General features: G+C 45.7%; 1 protein-coding gene across 2 annotated transcripts in view; it reads left to right on the plus strand.

Annotated features, from left to right (window-relative positions):
* The window catches only part of egln1a (egl-9 family hypoxia-inducible factor 1a), a 28868-nt gene extending 11687 nt beyond the window's left edge, over positions 1-17181 (plus strand). Inside the window, exons 2-5 of one of the 2 annotated variants that reach the window (XM_065007769.1) lie at positions 9828-9947; positions 14295-14431; positions 15033-15100; positions 15854-17181. In XM_065007769.1, the coding sequence (XP_064863841.1) occupies positions 9828-9947; positions 14295-14431; positions 15033-15100; positions 15854-15909 (381 nt within the window). In that variant the 3' untranslated portion in view covers positions 15910-17181. Of the gene's footprint in view, positions 1-9827; positions 9948-14224; positions 14274-14294; positions 14432-15032; positions 15101-15853 lie in introns of those variants that run through there. The other variant, XM_065007770.1, reaches the window with a different exon arrangement.
* Positions 17182-18773: the final 1592 nt, after the last annotated feature.

The raw sequence follows: 18773 nt of genomic DNA on the forward strand, positions 1-18773 counted from the left end.
CTGGCCTAGCCACTAGTCATTGGATGGTTGTGCTACGTGCCGTGAGGGAGGCTGGCCTAGCCACTAGTCATTGGATGGTTGTGCTGCAGCATGAGGGAGGCTGGCCTAGCCACTAGTCATTGGATGGTTGTGCTGCAGCGTGAGGGAGGCTGGCCTAGCCACTAGTCATTGGATGGTTGTGCTGCAGCGTGAGGGAGGCTGGCCTAGCCACTAGTCATTGGATGGTTGTGCTGCAGCATGAGGGAGGCTGGCCTAGCCACTAGTCATTGGATGGTTGTGCTACGTGCCGTGAGGGAGGCTGGCCTAGCCACTAGTCATTGGATGGTTGTGCTACGTGCCGTGAGGGAGGCTGGCCTAGCCACTAGTCATTGGATGGTTGTGCTACGTGCCGTGAGGGAGGCTGGCCTAGCCTCTAGTCATTGGATGGTTGTGCTACAGCGTGAGGGAGGCTGGCCTAGCCACTAGTCATTGGATGGTTGTGCTACAGCGTGAGGGAGGCTGGCCTAGCCACTAGTCATTGGATGGTTGTGCTGCAGCGTGAGGGAGGCTGGCCTAGCCACTAGTCATTGGATGTTCCTCCCAGATAGAGAATAACTCACACTGAAATAGCCATGCGTGTATATGAGGCATTTCGGAGAACGGTCAACCTGAGCATCTACAAATAAAGTGTGTGGTTTCCAAATGAAACCATGTCCATAATTATACTTTGGGTCCACATGTTGGAGTTCAGACTTTATTTTTAAAAGTCTATGTAAGAAATTATATGAATTCTGACCATTACAGAGTAGGATACACAGTCTCAAAGGCTTTTCACTCAATCATTTTTCATTTATTTAAGAAAGGGTTCACAGAGCTTGTTTTTCGGCTCACAGCATCCCCCCGGTATTACTTCTGAAGATTAGATGTTAAATGAACAATGCAGACCAAATGGAAGGGTCCTGTTTACAGTCTACTAAAGATATAGGGGACAGGCGATGTAACTTTCGTGAGTTTTTTTTATTTTTATTTTTTTAGGAAAACTTTTTTGTAGAACATACATTGGATTATCATGAAACGTTCTCGTTCATCGATGTTTGTGGTCTGTAATTGGTTTCTCTCTTTTCACTGTCTAGTATGTGTTTTTTCCAGTTATGCTATCCATAACAGTTGTGGATATTGATGTGTCATATCGTAGCTTCAGAATCACCTCATGTTCTGTGCTAGTTTTTAAATGTCTCCAGACTTAATGACGTTTGTTGACATCAGGAAAATCGCGTGTTCTAGCGAAAATGATCTTCTGAAATACTCACTGGCCTGTTTATTGGGTAAGGTGCTTTGTTTATTGGGCACGGTGCTTTGTTTATTAGGTATGGTGCTTTGTTTATTAGGTAAGGTGCTTTGTTTATTAGGTAAGGTGCTTTGTTTATTGGGCATGGTGCTTTGTTTATTGGGCACGGTGCTTTGTTTATTGGGCACGGTGCTTTGTTTATTAGGTAAGGTGCTTTGTTTATTGGGCATGGTGCTTTGTTTATTAGGTATGGTGCTTTGTTTATTGGGCATGGTGCTTTGTTTATTAGGTAAGGTGCTTTGTTTATTGGGCACGGTGCTTTGTTTATTGGGCATGGTGCTTTGTTTATTGGGCATGGTGCTTTGTTTATTAGGTAAGGTGCTTTGTTTATTGGGCACGGTGCTTTGTTTATTGGGCACGGTGCTTTGTTTATTAGGTAAGGTGCTTTCAGAAAGTATTCAGCCCCCTTGACTTTTTCCACATTTTGTTACCTTGCGGACTTATTTTAAAATAAAACCCCATAATGACAAAGCAAAAAGAATATAAGTATTCAGACCCTTTACTCAGTACTTTGTTGAAGCACCTTTGGCAGTAATTACAGCCTCGAGTCTTCTTGGGTATGACACTACAGACTTGGCACACCTGTATTTGGGGAGTTCCTCCCATTCTTCTCTGCAGATCCTCTCAAGCTCTGTCAGGTTGGATGGGGAGCGTCACTGCACAGCTATTTTCAGGTCTCCAGAGATGTTCGATCGGGTTCAAGTCCAGGCTCTGCCTGGGCCACTCAAAAGACACTCCTGCCTTGTCTTGGCTGTGTGTTTAGGGTCGTTGTCCTGCTGGAAGGTGAATCTTCGTCCCGTATATGTATATGTACAGTGCCTTGCGAAAGTATTCGACCCCCTTGAACTTTGCGACCTTTTGCCACATTTCAGGCTTCAATCATAAAGATATAAAACTGTATTTTTTGTGAAGAATCAACAACAAGTGGGACACAATCATGAAGTGGAACGACATTTATTGGATATTTCAAACTTTTTTAACAAATCAAAAACTGAAAAATTGGGCGTGCAAAATTATTCACAAATATTATTATTATTTGTGAAAGGGGCAGTGCAGTCAAAAACGTGTATTTATTTTCCACACTATGAGGTTGAAATAACACCAAAATTATGAATATTTTGATAATGCCCTTTTAGTGTAAGAGTTTATTTTTTTAAAGAACGCCTGGAATTTCAGCCTGTTTTCAGCACACAGACATCACAATCTGATCTGATTATTCTGACCAATGACCAGTTATCTTTTATTTGCATATGTATCCTCCTACTCTTACCCCACGGCAGTGTTTTTTTTAACTAGGGGTCTCCTGATTTGAAAATGGGGATTGATTGCCCCGGGGGTTAAGTCCGTAACCTCCAGTAACCGCTAGATGCGGTTGTCACGAACAAAGCCGTTTCTGTTTTCTTCCTACGTCTGTGGCTCTATCTTTTATAAAAGGTTTAAGTTACAAAATATTATGAGCCCATCACTGTGTGTGTCTGTTTCCCTCTACGAGCCACGCAGGACTCATTAGAACAGAGGACAAGACCTACATCAGACTGGGAGGGAAGTAGAATCATCTTCCCAACACCTTTCGGGTTCATTTCAGTCACTTAGTTCAAACCTCAAACTTCCTTCAGTTTGAAATACTGTCGGACTGATTTGTAATAGACTGTCATAGCTGTTGAGCACATCACTCTTTTACATGGTGGGGGTTGCGAATTATATTACAATTGGGATCGCAAGTGTAACGGATGTGAAACGGCTAGCTTAGTTAGCGGTGGTTCTGATGTAACGGATGTGAAACGGCTAGCTTAGTTAGCGGTGGTTCTGATGTAACGGGTGTGAAACGGCTAGCTTAGTTAGCGGTGGTTCTGATGTAACGGATGTGAAACGGCTAGCTTAGTTAGCGGTGGTTCTGATGTAACGGATGTGAAACGGCTAGCTTAGTTAGCGGTGGTTCTGATGTAACGGGTGTGAAACGGCTAGCTTAGTTAGCGGTGGTTCTGATGTAACGGATGTGAAACGGCTAGCTTAGTTAGCGGTGGTTCTGATGTAACGGATGTGAAACGGCTAGCTTAGTTAGCGGTGGTTCTGATGTAACGGGTGTGAAACGGCTAGCTTAGTTAGCGGTGGTTCTGATGTAACGGATGTGAAACGGCTAGCTTTAGTTAGCGGTGGTGCTGATGTAACGGATGTGAAACGGCTAGCTTAGTTAGCGGTGGTTCTGATGTAACGGATGTGAAACGGCTAGCTTAGTTAGCGGTGGTGCTGATGTAACGGATGTGAAACGGCTAGCTTTAGTTAGCGGTGGTGCTGATGTAACGGATGTGAAACGGCTAGCTTAGTTAGCGGTGGTGCTGATGTAACGGATGTGAAACGGCTAGCTTAGTTAGCGGTGGTTCTGATGTAACGGATGTGAAACGGCTAGCTTAGTTAGCGGTGGTGCTGATGTAACGGATGTGAAACGGCTAGCTTTAGTTAGCGGTGGTGCTGATGTAACGGATGTGAAACGGCTAGCTTAGTTAGCGGTGGTGCTGATGTAACGGATGTGAAACGGCTAGCTTAGTTAGCGGTGGTGCTGATGTAACGGATGTGAAACGGCTAGCTTAGTTAGCGGTGGTGCTGGTGTAACGGATGTGAAACGGCTAGCTTAGTTAGCGGTGGTGCTGGTGTAACGGGTGTGAAACTGCTAGCTTAGTTAGCGGTGGTTCTGATGTAACGGATGTGAAACGGCTAGCTTAGTTAGCGGTGGTGCTGATGTAACGGATGTGAAACGGCTAGCTTTAGTTAGCGGTGGTGCTGATGTAACGGATGTGAAACGGCTAGCTTAGTTAGCGGTGGTTCTGATGTAACGGATGTGAAACGGCTAGCTTAGTTAGCGGTGGTTCTGATGTAACGGATGTGAAACGGCTAGCTTAGTTAGCGGTGGTGCTGATGTAACGGATGTGAAACGGCTAGCTTAGTTAGCGGTGGTTCTGATGTAACGGATGTGAAACGGCTAGCTTAGTTAGCGGTGGTGCTGATGTAACGGATGTGAAACGGCTAGCTTTAGTTAGCGGTGGTGCTGATGTAACGGATGTGAAACGGCTAGCTTAGTTAGCGGTGGTGCTGATGTAACGGATGTGAAACGGCTAGCTTAGTTAGCGGTGGTGCTGATGTAACGGATGTGAAACGGCTAGCTTAGTTAGCGGTGGTGCTGATGTAACGGATGTGAAACGGCTAGCTTAGTTAGCGGTGGTGCTGGTGTAACGGATGTGAAACGGCTAGCTTAGTTAGCGGTGGTGCTGATGTAACGGATGTGAAACGGCTAGCTTAGTTAGCGGTGGTGCTGATGTAACGGATGTGAAACGGCTAGCTTTAGTTAGCGGTGGTGCTGATGTAACGGATGTGAAACGGCTAGCTTAGTTAGCGGTGGTTCTGATGTAACGGATGTGAAACGGCTAGCTTAGTTAGCGGTGGTGCTGATGTAACGGATGTGAAACGGCTAGCTTTAGTTAGCGGTGGTGCTGATGTAACGGATGTGAAACGGCTAGCTTAGTTAGCGGTGGTGCTGATGTAACGGATGTGAAACGGCTAGCTTAGTTAGCGGTGGTGCTGATGTAACGGATGTGAAACGGCTAGCTTAGTTAGCGGTGGTGCTGGTGTAACGGATGTGAAACGGCTAGCTTAGTTAGCGGTGGTGCTGGTGTAACGGATGTGAAACGGCTAGCTTAGTTAGCGGTGGTGCAGATGTAACGGATGTGAAACGGCTAGCTTAGTTAGCGGTGGTGCTGATGTAACGGGTGTGAAACGGCTAGCTTAGTTAGCGGTGGTGCTGATGTAACGGATGTGAAACGGCTAGCTTTAGTTAGCGGTGGTGCTGATGTAACGGATGTGAAACGGCTAGCTTAGTTAGCGGTGGTGCTGATGTAACGGATGTGAAACGGCTAGCTTAGTTAGCGGTGGTGCTGATGTAACGGATGTGAAACGGCTAGCTTAGTTAGCGGTGGTGCTGGTGTAACGGATGTGAAACGGCTAGCTTAGTTAGCGGTGGTGCTGGTGTAACGGATGTGAAACGGCTAGCTTAGTTAGCGGTGGTGCAGATGTAACGGATGTGAAACGGCTAGCTTAGTTAGCGGTGGTGCTGATGTAACGGGTGTGAAACGGCTAGCTTAGTTAGCGGTGGTGCTGATGTAACGGATGTGAAACGGCTAGCTTAGTTAGCGGTGGTGCTGATGTAACGGATGTGAAACGGCTAGCTTAGTTAGCGGTGGTGCTGGTGTAACGGATGTGAAACGGCTAGCTTAGTTAGCGGTGGTGCTGGTGTAACGGATGTGAAACGGCTAGCTTAGTTAGCGGTGGTTCTGATGTAACGGATGTGAAACGGCTAGCTTAGTTAGCGGTGGTGCTGATGTAACGGATGTGAAACGGCTAGCTTAGTTAGCGGTGGTGCTGGTGTAACGGATGTGAAACGGCTAGCTTAGTTAGCGGTGGTGCTGGTGTAACGGATGTCTGGTGTAACGGATGTGAAACGGCTAGCTTAGTTAGCGGTGGTGCTGATGTAACGGATGTGAAACGGCTAGCTTAGTTAGCGGTGGTACGCGCTAAATATCAAATCAAATTTTATTTGTCACATACACATGGTTAGCAGATGTTAATGCGAGTGTAGCGAAATGCTTGTGCTTCTAGTTCCGACAATGCAGTAATAACCAACAAGTAATCTAACTAACAATTCCTAAACTACTGTCTTATACACAGTGTAAGGGGATAAAGAATATGTACATAAGGATATATATGAATGAGCGTTTCAATCGGTGACGTCACTTGCTCTGAGACCTTGAAGTAGTAGTTCCCCTTGCTCTGCAAGGGCCGCGGCTTTTGTGGAGCGATGGGTAACGATGCTTCGTGGGTGACTGTTGTTGATGTGTGCAGAGGGTCCCTGGTTCGCGCCCGGGTATGGGCGAGGGGACGGTCTAAAGTTATACTGTTAAACAGGCATCAACGTCCAGAGTTGAGTTTCTGGGCTCTAGAGTCTAGACCACTCAACTCAGAACCTCCAAACCAGTTCCGCTGTGTGTTTTCATTGTTCTCTTATCAGGGACTCATTTAGACCTGGGACACCAGGTAGGTGATTCCCCTCTAATCAGGGACTCATTTAGACCTGGGACACCAGGTAGGTGATTCCCCTCTAGTCAGGGACTCATTTAGACCTGGGACACCAGGTAGGTGATTCCCCTCTAATCAGGGACTCATTTAGACCTGGGACACCAGGTAGGTGATTCCCCTCTAGTCAGGGACTCATTTAGACCTGGGACACCAGGTAGGTGATTCCCCTCTAATCAGGGACTCATTTAGACCTGGGACACCAGGTAGGTGATTCCCCTTTAATCAGGGACTCATTTAGGCCTGGGACACCAGGTAGGTGATTCCCCTCTAATCAGGGACTCATTTAGACCTGGGACACCAGGTAGGTGATTCCCCTCTAATCAGGGACTCATTTAGACCTGGGACACCAGGTAGGTGATTCCCCTTTAATCAGGGACTCATTTAGACCTGGGACACCAGGTAGGTGATTCCCCTCTAATCAGGGACTCATTTAGACCTGGGACACCAGGTAGGTGATTCCCCTCTAATCAGGGACTCATTTAGACCTGGGACACCAGGTAGGTGATTCCCCTTTAGTCAGGGACTCATTTAGACCTGGGACACCAGGTAGGTGATTCCCCTTTAATCAGGGACTCATTTCGACTTGGGACACCAGGTAGGTGATTCCCCTTTAATCAGGGACTCATTTAGACCTGGGACACCAGGTAGGTGATTCCCCTTTAATCAGGGACTCATTTCGACCTGGGACACCAGGTAGGTGATTCCCCTTTAATCAGGGACTCATTTAGACCTGGGACACCAGGTAGGTGATTCCCCTCTAATCAGGGACTCATTTAGACCTGGGACACCAGGTAGGTGATTCCCCTTTAATCAGGGACTCATTTAGACCTGGGACACCAGGTAGGTGATTCCCCTTTAATCAGGGACTCATTTAGACCTGGGACACCAGGTAGGTGATTCCCCTTTAATCAGGGACTCATTTAGACCTGGGACACCAGGTAGGTGATTCCCCTCTAATCAGGGACTCATTTAGACCTGGGACACCAGGTAGGTGATTCCCCTTTAATCAGGGACTCATTTCGACCTGGGACACCAGGTAGGTGATTCCCCTCTAATCAGGTACTCATTTAGACCTGGGACACCAGGTAGGTGATTCCCCTTTAATCAGGGACTCATTTAGACCTGGGACACCAGGTAGGTGATTCCCCTTTAATCAGGGACTCATTTAGACCTGGGACACCAGGTAGGTGATTCCCCTTTAATCAGGGACTCATTTAGACCTGGGACACCAGGTAGGTGATTCCCCTCTAATCAGGGACTCATTTAGACCTGGGACACCAGGTAGGTGATTCCCCTTTAATCAGGGACTCATTTAGACCTGGGACACCAGGTAGGTGATTCCCCACTAATCAGGGACTCATTTAGACCTGGGACACCAGGTAGGTGATTCCCCTTTAATCAGGGACTCATTTAGACCTGGGACACCAGGTAGGTGATTCCCCTTTAATCAGGGACTCATTTAGACCTGGGACACCAGGTAGGTGATTCCCCTCTAATCAGGGACTCATTTAGACCTGGGACACCAGGTAGGTGATTCCCCTTTAATCAGGGACTCATTTAGACCTGGGACACCAGGTAGGTGCAATGAATTACCAGGTAGAACAGAAGAGCAGCAGACCCCTGGTCTAGATGATCCTATTCTGCCATCAGGGCTGTGTATGTAAATATATTTAAACGTGTATCATCAAGCCCACATGATCAGACTGAGCATGGCCAAAGGAGGCTCAGGGAAAATAAATGATAAAACATATATTTGGAGTTATTTTCACACAGTGAGCTTTTAAATCTACAATTAAAAGACTGCATGGGGGCATGTACTAGAAAAACACATATTTGTGCATCAATAGGTTCATTTAGGGTGTGGTGTCTGGCTTGTCTACTATTCAGGCTTCCTGTTAGGGTGTGGTGTCTACCTGTCAGGGTGTGGTGTCTACCTGTCAGGGTGTGGTGTCTACCTGTCAGGGTGTGGTGTCTACCTGTCAGAGTGTGGCGTCTACCTGTCAGGGTGTGGCGTCTACCTGTCAGGGTGTGGCGTCTACCTGTCAGGGTGTGGCGTCTACCTGTCAGGGTGTGGCGTCTACCTGTCAGGGTGTGGCGTCTACCTGTCAGGGTGTGGCGTCTACCTGTCAGGGTGTGGCGTCTACCTGTCAGGGTGTGGCGTCTACCTGTCAGGGTGTGGCGTCTACCTGTCAGGGTGTGGCGTCTACCTGTCAGGGTGTGGCGTCTACCTGTCAGGGTGTGGCGTCTACCTGTCAGGGTGTGGCGTCTACCTGTCAGGGTGTGGGGTCTACCTGTCAGGGTGTGGCGTCTACCTGTCAGGGTGTGGCGTCTACCTGTCAGGGTGTGGCGTCTACCTGTCAGGGTGTGGCGTCTACCTGTCAGGGTGTGGCGTCTACCTGTCAGGGTGTGGCGTCTACCTGTCAGGGTGTGGCGTCTACCTGTCAGGGTGTGGCGTCTACCTGTCAGGGTGTGGCGTCTACCTGTCAGGGTGTGGCGTCTACCTGTCAGGGTGTGGCGTCTACCTGTCAGGGTGTGGCGTCTACCTGTCAGGGTGTGGCGTCTACCTGTCAGGGTGTGGCGTCTACCTGTCAGGGTGTGGCGTCTACCTGTCAGGGTGTGGCGTCTACCTGTCAGGGTGTGGCGTCTACCTGTCAGGGTGTGGGGTCTACCTGTCAGGGTGTGGCGTCTACCTGTCAGGGTGTGGGGTCTACCTGTCAGGGTGTGGGGTCTACCTGTCAGGGTGTGGCGTCTACCTGTCAGGGTGTGGCGTCTACCTGTCAGGGTGTGGCGTCTACCTGTCAGGGTGTGGCGTCTACCTGTCAGGGTGTGGCGTCTACCTGTTCTGTTAACTTCCGTTGACATTTTTTTTTTAACATTCCAAATGATTTTTATTTTTTATTTATTTTTATTTTAATGTCTATTTTAGACTGTAACCTCAATAACGGAGTGTGTTTCATAGCTGGAGTGTGTTTCATAGCGGGAGTGTGTTTCATAGCTGGAGTGTGTTTCATAGCTGGAGTGTGTTTCATAGCTGGAGTGTGTTTCATAGCTGGAGTGTGTTTCATAGCTGGAGTGTGTTTCATAGCGGGAGTGTGTTTCATAGCGGGAGTGTGTTTCATAGCGGGAGTGTGTTTCATAGCTGGAGTGTGTTTCATAGCTGGAGTGTGTTTCATAGCGGGAGTGTGTTTCATAGCGGGAGTGTGTTTCATAGCGGGAGTGTGTTTCATAGCGGGAGTGTTTGTGGGTCACCTTCCTGGGTCTAATCGTGAGGGACAGTTAATGTTGGCATGAGTAATGGTATCACGTTCTTAAGAGTGTCAGGACTAATCATCTCCTTCCAAGGCAATCATCATAATGTTTCTGTTCTGTTGTCTAGGCGATGGTGGCGTGTTACCCAGGCAACGGGACCGGATACGTACGCCATGTGGACAATCCGAACGGAGACGGGCGATGTGTCACCTGTATATACTACCTAAATAAAGACTGGGACACCAAGGTACATTACTGTCTCCAGTTATACTGAAATGAACCCTCTAGCACAGAGACTGAGATACCAAGGTATTAAATATTACTGTCTCCAGTTATACTGAAATGAACCCTCTAGCACAGAGACTGAGATACCAAGGTATTAAATATTACTGTCTCCAGTTATACTGAAATGAACCCTCTAGCACAGAGACTGAGATACCAAGGTATTAAATATTACTGTCTACAGTTATACTGAAATGAACCCTCTAGCACAGAGACTGAGATACCAAGGTATTAAATATTACTGTCTACAGTTATACTGAAATGAACCCTCTAGCACAGAGACTGAGATACCAAGGTATTAAATATTACTGTCTACAGTTATACTGAAATGAACCCTCTAGCACAGAGACTGAGATACCAAGGTATTAAATATTACTGTCTACAGTTATACTGAAATGAACCCTCTAGCACAGAGACTGTGATACCAAGGTATTAAATATTACTGTCTCCAGTTATACTGAAATGAACCCTCTAGCACAGAGACTGAGATACCAAGGTATTAAATATTACTGTCTCCAGTTATACTGAAATGAACCCTCTAGCACAGAGACTGAGATACCAAGGTATTAAATATTACTGTCTCCAGTTATACTGAAATGAACCCTCTAGCACAGAGACTGAGATACCAAGGTATTAAATATTACTGTCTCCAGTTATACTGAAATGAACCCTCTAGCACAGAGACTGAGATACCAAGGTATTAAATATTACTGTCTACAGTTATACTGAAATGAACCCTCTAGCACAGAGACTGAGATACCAAGGTATTAAATATTACTGTCTACAGTTATACTGAAATGAACCCTCTAGCACAGAGACTGAGATACCAAGGTATTAAATATTACTGTCTACAGTTATACTGAAATGAACCCTCTAGCACAGAGACTGAGATACCAAGGTATTAAATATTACTGTCTACAGTTATACTGAAATGAACCCTCTAGCACAGAGACTGAGATACCAAGGTATTAAATATTACTGTCTACAGTTATACTGAAATGAACCCTCTAGCACAGAGACTGAGATACCAAGGTATTAAATATTACTGTCTCCAGTTATACTGAAATGAACCCTCTAGCACAGAGACTGAGATACCAAGGTATTAAATATTACTGTCTCCAGTTATACTGAAATGAACCCTCTAGCACAGAGACTGAGATACCAAGGTATTAAATATTACTGTCTCCAGTTATACTGAAATGAACCCTCTAGCACAGAGACTGAGATACCAAGGTATTAAATATTACTGTCTCCAGTTATACTGAAATGAACCCTCTAGCACAGAGGGTGAACAAGATCCTTTGGGTTTGTCCAGAGCCAAGTAGGGAATAGGGTGAGCTAGGACACATGCCCGGCATCCTGAATGGGTCTGGTGTTTATTGATCTCTAGTTTGTGGTCTGGTGTTTATTGATCTCTAGTTTGTGTGTAGAGAACAGCCTATCATATCGTAGTATTAACGTGTGTGTAGAGAACAGCCTATCATATCGTAGTATTAACATGTGTGTAGAGAACAGCCTATCATATCGTAGTATTAACGTGTGTGTAGAGAACAGCCTATCATATCGTAGTATTAACGTGTGTGTAGAGAACAGCCTATCATATCGTAGTATTAACATGTGTGTAGAGAACAGCCTATCATATCGTAGTATTAACATGTGTGTAGAGAACAGCCTATCATATCGTAGTATTAACATGTGTGTAGAGAACAGCCTATCATATCGTAGTATTAACGTGTGTGTAGAGAACAGCCTATCATATCGTAGTATTAACATGTGTGTAGAGAACAGCCTATCATATCGTAGTATTAACGTGTGTGTAGAGAACAGCCTATCATATCGTAGTATTAACGTGTGTGTAGAGAACAGCCTATCATATCGTAGTATTAACATGTGTGTAGAGAACAGCCTATCATATCGTAGTATTAACATGTGTGTAGAGAACAGCCTATCATATCGTAGTATTAACATGTGTGTAGAGAACAGCCTATCATATCGTAGTATTAACGTGTGTGTAGAGAACAGCCTATCATATCGTAGTATTAACGTGTGTGTAGAGAACAGCCTATCATATCGTAGTATTAACGTGTGTGTAGAGAACAGCCTATCATATCGTAGTATTAACATGTGTGTAGAGAACAGCCTATCATATCGTAGTATTAACATGTGTGTAGAGAACAGCCTATCATATCGTAGTATTAACATGTGTGTAGAGAACAGCCTATCATATCGTAGTATTAACATGTGTGTAGAGAACAGCCTATCATATCGTAGTATTAACGTGTGTGTAGAGAACAGCCTATCATATCGTAGTATTAACGTGTGTGTAGAGAACAGCCTATCATATCGTAGTATTAACGTGTGTGTAGAGAACAGCCTATCATATCGTAGTATTAACGTGTGTGTAGAGAACAGCCTATCATATCGTAGTATTAACGTGTGTGTAGAGAACAGCCTATCATATCGTAGTATTAACGTGTGTGTAGAGAACAGCCTATCATATCGTAGTATTAACGTGTGTGTAGAGAACAGCCTATCATATCGTAGTATTAACATGTGTGTAGAGAACAGCCTATCATATCGTAGTATTAACGTGTGTGTAGAGAACAGCCTATCATATCGTAGTATTAACGTGTGTGTAGAGAACAGCCTATCATATCGTAGTATTAACGTGTGTGTAGAGAACAGCCTATCATATCGTAGATGTGAAAGGTTGACTGCGAGTCTCCGGGTTCTTTTATCCAAACGGACTCTTTTCCTGTTAGATTATTCTTCTGATTGCTCAGCAGGAAAGACCGTTCCCACGCCGCTTCCTATCCACAACTCTCCTCCCTAAGTCCTCCACCACTTGATTGTCCCAAATGGCACCCTATTCCCTAGACTGTCACTTCTTGGTCAACAGTAGTTCATTCTTAAGGGACTAGGGAGCCATTTGGAACACAGACCCAGAAGGTGGAACGGTCTTTTTCTTCTCTTCTCTAGTTCCATGTTTGTAACTGATTCAGCCGTAGGTCCTTTAAATGGCCTTCTCATCCTTTCAAACAGTTTGTTGCTCTTAGTGCTGCTATGATCTGTCTGTTGACCTTGTAGTCAAACCCATTTCTTTCTATAGCAGAGTACTAAATACATGTGTCATCTGTCATTCTATTGTTGTGGTCTGTTCTAGGAACACGGGGGTGTTCTATTGTTGTGGTCTGTTCTAGGAACACGGGGGTGTTCTATTGTTGTGGTCTGTTCTAGGAACACGGGGGTGTTCTATTGTTGTGGTCTGTTCTAGGAACACGGGGGTGTTCTATTGTTGTGGTCTGTTCTAGGAACACGGGGGTGTTCTATTGTTGTGGTCTGTTCTAGGAACACGGGGGTGTTCTATTGTTGTGGTCTGTTCTAGGAACACGGGGGTGTTCTATTGTTGTGGTCTGTTCTAGGAACACGGGGGTGTTCTATTGTTGTGGTCTGTTCTAGGAACACGGGGGTGTTCTATTGTTGTGGTCTGTTCTAGGAACACGGGGTGTTCTATTGTTGTGGTCTGTTCTAGGAACACGGGGGTGTTCTATTGTTGTGGTCTGTTCTAGGAACACGGGGGTGTTCTATTGTTGTGGTCTGTTCTAGGAACACGGGGGTGTTCTATTGTTGTGGTCTGTTCTAGGAACACGGGGGTGTTCTATTGTTGTGGTCTGTTCTAGGAACACGGGGGTGTTCTATTGTTGTGGTCTGTTCTAGGAACACGGGGGTGTTCTATTGTTGTGGTCTGTTCTAGGAACACGGGGTGTTCTATTGTTGTGGTCTGTTCTAGGAACACGGGGTGTTCTATTGTTGTGGTCTGTTCTAGGAACACGGGGTGTTCTATTGTTGTGGTCTGTTCTAGGAACACGGGGGGTGTTCTATTGTTGTGGTCTGTTCTAGGAACACGGGGTGTTCTATTGTTGTGGTCTGTTCTAGGAACACGGGGGTGTTCTATTGTTGTGGTCTGTTCTAGGAACACGGGGGTGTTCTATTGTTGTGGTCTGTTCTAGGAACACGGGGGTGTTCTATTGTTGTGGTCTGTTCTAGGAACACGGGGGTGTTCTATTGTTGTGTTCTGTTCTAGGAACACGGGGGTGTTCTATTGTTGTGTTCTGTTCTAGGAACACGGGGGTGTTCTATTGTTGTGTTCTGTTCTAGGAACACGGGGGTGTTCTATTGATATGGTCTGTTCTAGGAACATGGGGATATTTTGATTGATTGATATGTTCTGTTCTGTTCCAGGAACATGGGGGTATTTTGATTGATTGTTTGATTGATTGATGGTTTGATTGATTGATATGGTCTGTTCCAGGAACATGGGGGTGTTCTGCGTATCTTCCCAGAGGGTAAAGCTCAGTTTGCCGACATCGAGCCTAAGTTTGACCGGTTGCTGTTTTTCTGGTCAGACAGACGGAACCCACACGAGGTCCAGCCCGCCCACGCTATCAGGTTAGTACCTTACCTGGTCAAGTGAAACTAACTAAAATGTAACTAACTAAAACACCTTTATAACGCATCTTATAACACACCTTTAACTCATCTTATAACACACCTTTATAACTTTTCTTATAACACACCTTATCACATCTTATAACTCATCTTATAACACACCTTATAACACATTTTTAACACCTTTAACACACCTTTATAACTTTTCTTATAACACACCCTTATAACACACCTTTATAACTTTTCTTAATAACACCTGTATAACTCACCTGTATAACTCACCTGTATAACTCACCTGTATAACTCACCTGTATAACTCACCTGTATAACTCACCTGTATAACTCACCTGTATAACTTTTCTTATAACACCTTTATAACACAACTTTATAACTCACCTTTATAACTTTCTTATAACACACCTGTATAACACACCTTTATAACTAATCTTATAACACCCGCTCAACCTTCAGCCACCCTCAACTCGCAAACAGCTTATAACACACCCTCACCTGTATAACCTATATCACCTGTCCAGAACTTGGTCTATTATCTCTGGTGTCTCCTTCCCAGAGATGTCAATTCTGACCTCTTCTTCTCCAGGTATGCCATCACAGTGTGGTATTTTGATGCTGATGAGCGAGCCAGGGCTAAAGAGAAATACCTAACAGGTAAACCTCTTACTATGAGGATATCACTGTATGTACCGTAAAACTTTCATTAATTGCCCAGGCATTTATTTAATTCAATGATTGAACACAACAGGCGCTTATTAGAGACAGGTTTCTATTTGAGCCAGGCTTCTATTTAGAGACGGGCTTCTATTTAGAGACGGGCTTCTATTTAGAGACGGGCTTCTATTTAGAGACGGGCTTCTATTTAGAGACGGGCTTCTATTTAGAGACGGGCTTCTATTTCCTTAATGCACATAACTTTTTCACAATAAAATGTTGAAAAGACCAACCCACTGTTTATTGTCACCAGTATAAACATTATAATAACACTATTACCTATCGCAGATCAGACTTACAAAGACTAGGCTGTCTATCATACACCCATGAATTTGATGTTGGGTTTTCTTGTTGGTGGCGCCATGGCTAGCAACGATGACAGAATTATTTTTACAAATGTTTTTAATGCACATGCCTGTGGAAATATAATAGTTGTGTCCATGGTAACCTGGTAAACACTTTATTTCGACCCGGTGTTTATTTGAAACAGCCGTTTATTGCTGAAATGTGTGCCGATGCCCAGCTTTTAAAAGGGACAGGCGGCTGTTTGAGACTCTGCGTTTAATTCAAGTTTTATGTTTTAACACCTTTCCACAAACCTAGGAGAATCATCTCGCTGTCAGCCTCTACTCTAAGTCTGACTCTGTGTCTGTCTGTCTGTCTCTGTGTGTGTCTGTCTCTGTGTGTTTCCAGGAGCTGGAGAGAAAGGAGTGAAGGTGGAACTGAACAAACCATCAGACCCCAGCTAGTGAGAGAGGAGAGCGGAGAAAAAGAGAGAAGAGAGGAGGGGAGGGGAGGAGACCAGAGGAGGGAGGAGAGAGAGGAGGAGACAGGAGCGGAGCAGAGAGGGGGGAGGAGAGGGGGGAGGAGACACCCCATCTACCAGCCAAGACCCCCCCCTCCAGCCATGAAGTGCTATGCCCTGAGAAAGGGAGAGGCCTAAACCAAGAGAGAGGGTGTAAGAGAGAGAGAGAGGGAGTATTTCTTTATGTTTTCTGGAGCTCTACGGGTGGACTGATTCCACAACTGACCTTGCATGTCATGACGTCACAGTACTGCAAGGAGAGACTGTCCCTTCTCTGCTTGTGGCCCAAAAGGGACCCTATTTCCTACATAGTGCACTAGTGACCAAAAAATAGATGCTCAATGGAGAATATCCATTGAACTAGCTTTTTATTCCAGGACTAAGCTATGGGCCCTGGTCAAATGTAGTGCACTCTGTAGGGAAACCGGTTCCATTTGGGACAAAGTCTGTGGCTTTTTGGTGAAGACGATGCTGAGAAAAAAGAAGCTGCCATTTAGAGAACTCTTTGAGCTTCAGGATCCAACCGACCCCTGAGAGACTGTCGTTCTGTTGTCTTTCACCATGTTCTGGTGTTGAGCTTCAGGATCCAACCGACCCCTGAGAGACTGTCGTTCTGTTGTCTTTCACCATGTTCTGGTGTTGAGCTTCAGGATCCAACCGACCCCTGAGAGACTGTCGTTCTGTTGTCTTTCACCATGTTCTGGTGTTGAGCTTCAGGAACCAACCGACCCCTGAGAGACTGTCGTTCTGTTTTCTTTCACCATCTTCTGGTGTTGAGCTTCAGGAACCAACCGACCCCTGAGAGACTGTGGTTCTGTTGTATTTTACATGTTCTGGTGTTGTGGTTGATTCCTTAAAGGTACAGAGTCCATACTGACGAACTCTGAGTTAACCGTATTGCGAGTGCGTCTCGGAAGCAAGGCATCTAATTGGGACAGCTAACAGGTTTAAGGGTTCATTCAGAGTTCGTAAGTATGGACCCACAGTGTTTTGCTTGTTGTGTTGATGCGGTTTACAAGGAATAAGCTGTTTTAAGCTTTTTGTTCAATGAGCTTGTGGAGGTTTTTTAATTAAATGAGGAGAGATTTCAATTAAAAATGTTTTTGATAACATGAGAAGAGATTTCATTTTTAAAGGTTTTTGATAACATGAGAGATTTCAATTAAAAATGTTTTGATAACATGAGAAGAGATCTCAATAAAAAAATTTGACAGTATTTTTGTCTCATGTTTTATGTATCTTCAGTCACTGCACAGTGAAGTGCCTCTCTCCCTGCTCTCCCTCCTCTCTCGCTCTCTCCCTCTCTCGCTCTCTACCTCCTCTCTCCCTGCTCTCCCTGCTCTCCCTCCTCTCTCTCTCCCTCTCTCGCTCTCTACCTCCTCTCTCCCTGCTCTCCCTCCTCTCTCGCTCTCTCCCTCTCTCGCTCTCTACCTCCTCTCTCCCTGCTCTCCCTGCTCTCCCTCCTCTCTCTCTCCCTCTCTCGCTCTCTACCTCCACTCTACCTCCTCTCTCCCTGCTCTCCCTCCTCTCTCGCTCTCTACCTTCTCTCTCCCTCCTCTCTCCCTGCTCTTCCTCCTCTCTCGCTCTCTACCTCCTCTCTACCTCCTCTCTCCCTGCTCTCTCCCTCCTCTCTCGCTCTCTAGCAAAAGAGAGATAAGAAAAAGCAGGAGCACGGAAAAACACGCTGGTTGACAAGACTAGACAGACAAACAGGGAACACAGGAATAAATACCCAGGGACTAATGAGGAAACAGGTGACACCTGGAGGTGGGTGGAGACAATCACAAAGACAGGTGAAACATACTGACTGACTGGGGTGTCGGCGGTGAAAATCAGCGATGAGGGCCGGGTCCAGGATGTCTTTAGTGGGAACCCAGCACCTCTCCTCCGGGCCATAACCCTCCCAGTCAACCAGGTACTGGAAACCACTGCCCTGTGGTCGAACCCTCAGGAGGCGTCTCACCGTGTACGCTGGCTGGCCATCGATGACACGGGGGGAGGTGTGGACCTAGAAACAGAAGACACATGAGACAAGGGCTTAATCCTGGACATGTGAAAAGTAGGGTGAACACGGAGGGTACGGGATAACAGCAGGCGGACAGCAGTGGGACTAAGGACTTTAGAAATGGGGAAGGTCCCGAGTGGACAAGCATACCCTCTGCCCGATACGATAGCAGGGAGCCGAAGTCCGGTGGTGATCTGCTTGTCAAAGAGCCAACCGAGCTCTTTTCCAGGTCCGCCGACAGCGGCGGACGAACATCTGGGCTGAAGGTATGTTGACCTCAACTTCTTGCTCTGGGAAGAGCGGAGGCTAATACCCCATGGAGCATACGAAGGGGGATGTCCAGTAGCTGAGCAGGGGAGAGTGTATATTCCAACCAGACCAGTTGCTGACTCCAGGTGGTGGAGTTACTGGAAACCAGACACCGGAGTGCCGTCTCCATATCGTGATTGGCTCGCTCCGTCTGGCCGTTCGATTAAGGACAGGCTGGCAGAACCCCCTGATTACTGAATGTAACAATAGTGGTCCTGAAACGGAACCTTGAGGAACACCTAAATTTACAGTTGATTTGTCAGAGGACAAACCATTCACAGAGACAAACTGAGATCTTTCCGACAGAAGCTTTTTTTTCTCTTAAAGGGGCAGTGTTGTATTTTGAGACATGCTTGAGTAAGATAAGTAGGCAGAGGGTGGCATAATTTGTCTGATTCTCTGTAATAATGGTATGGAAATAATAATGCATTTTATTTTGTAAAGTGGTTTCTTGCATCAAACACATTTTCAGTCACCACCTTGACAAGTGGATA

Source organism: Oncorhynchus nerka, linkage group LG23, assembly GCF_034236695.1.
Source record: "Oncorhynchus nerka isolate Pitt River linkage group LG23, Oner_Uvic_2.0, whole genome shotgun sequence".
NCBI classification, from domain to species: domain Eukaryota; kingdom Metazoa; phylum Chordata; class Actinopteri; order Salmoniformes; family Salmonidae; genus Oncorhynchus; species Oncorhynchus nerka.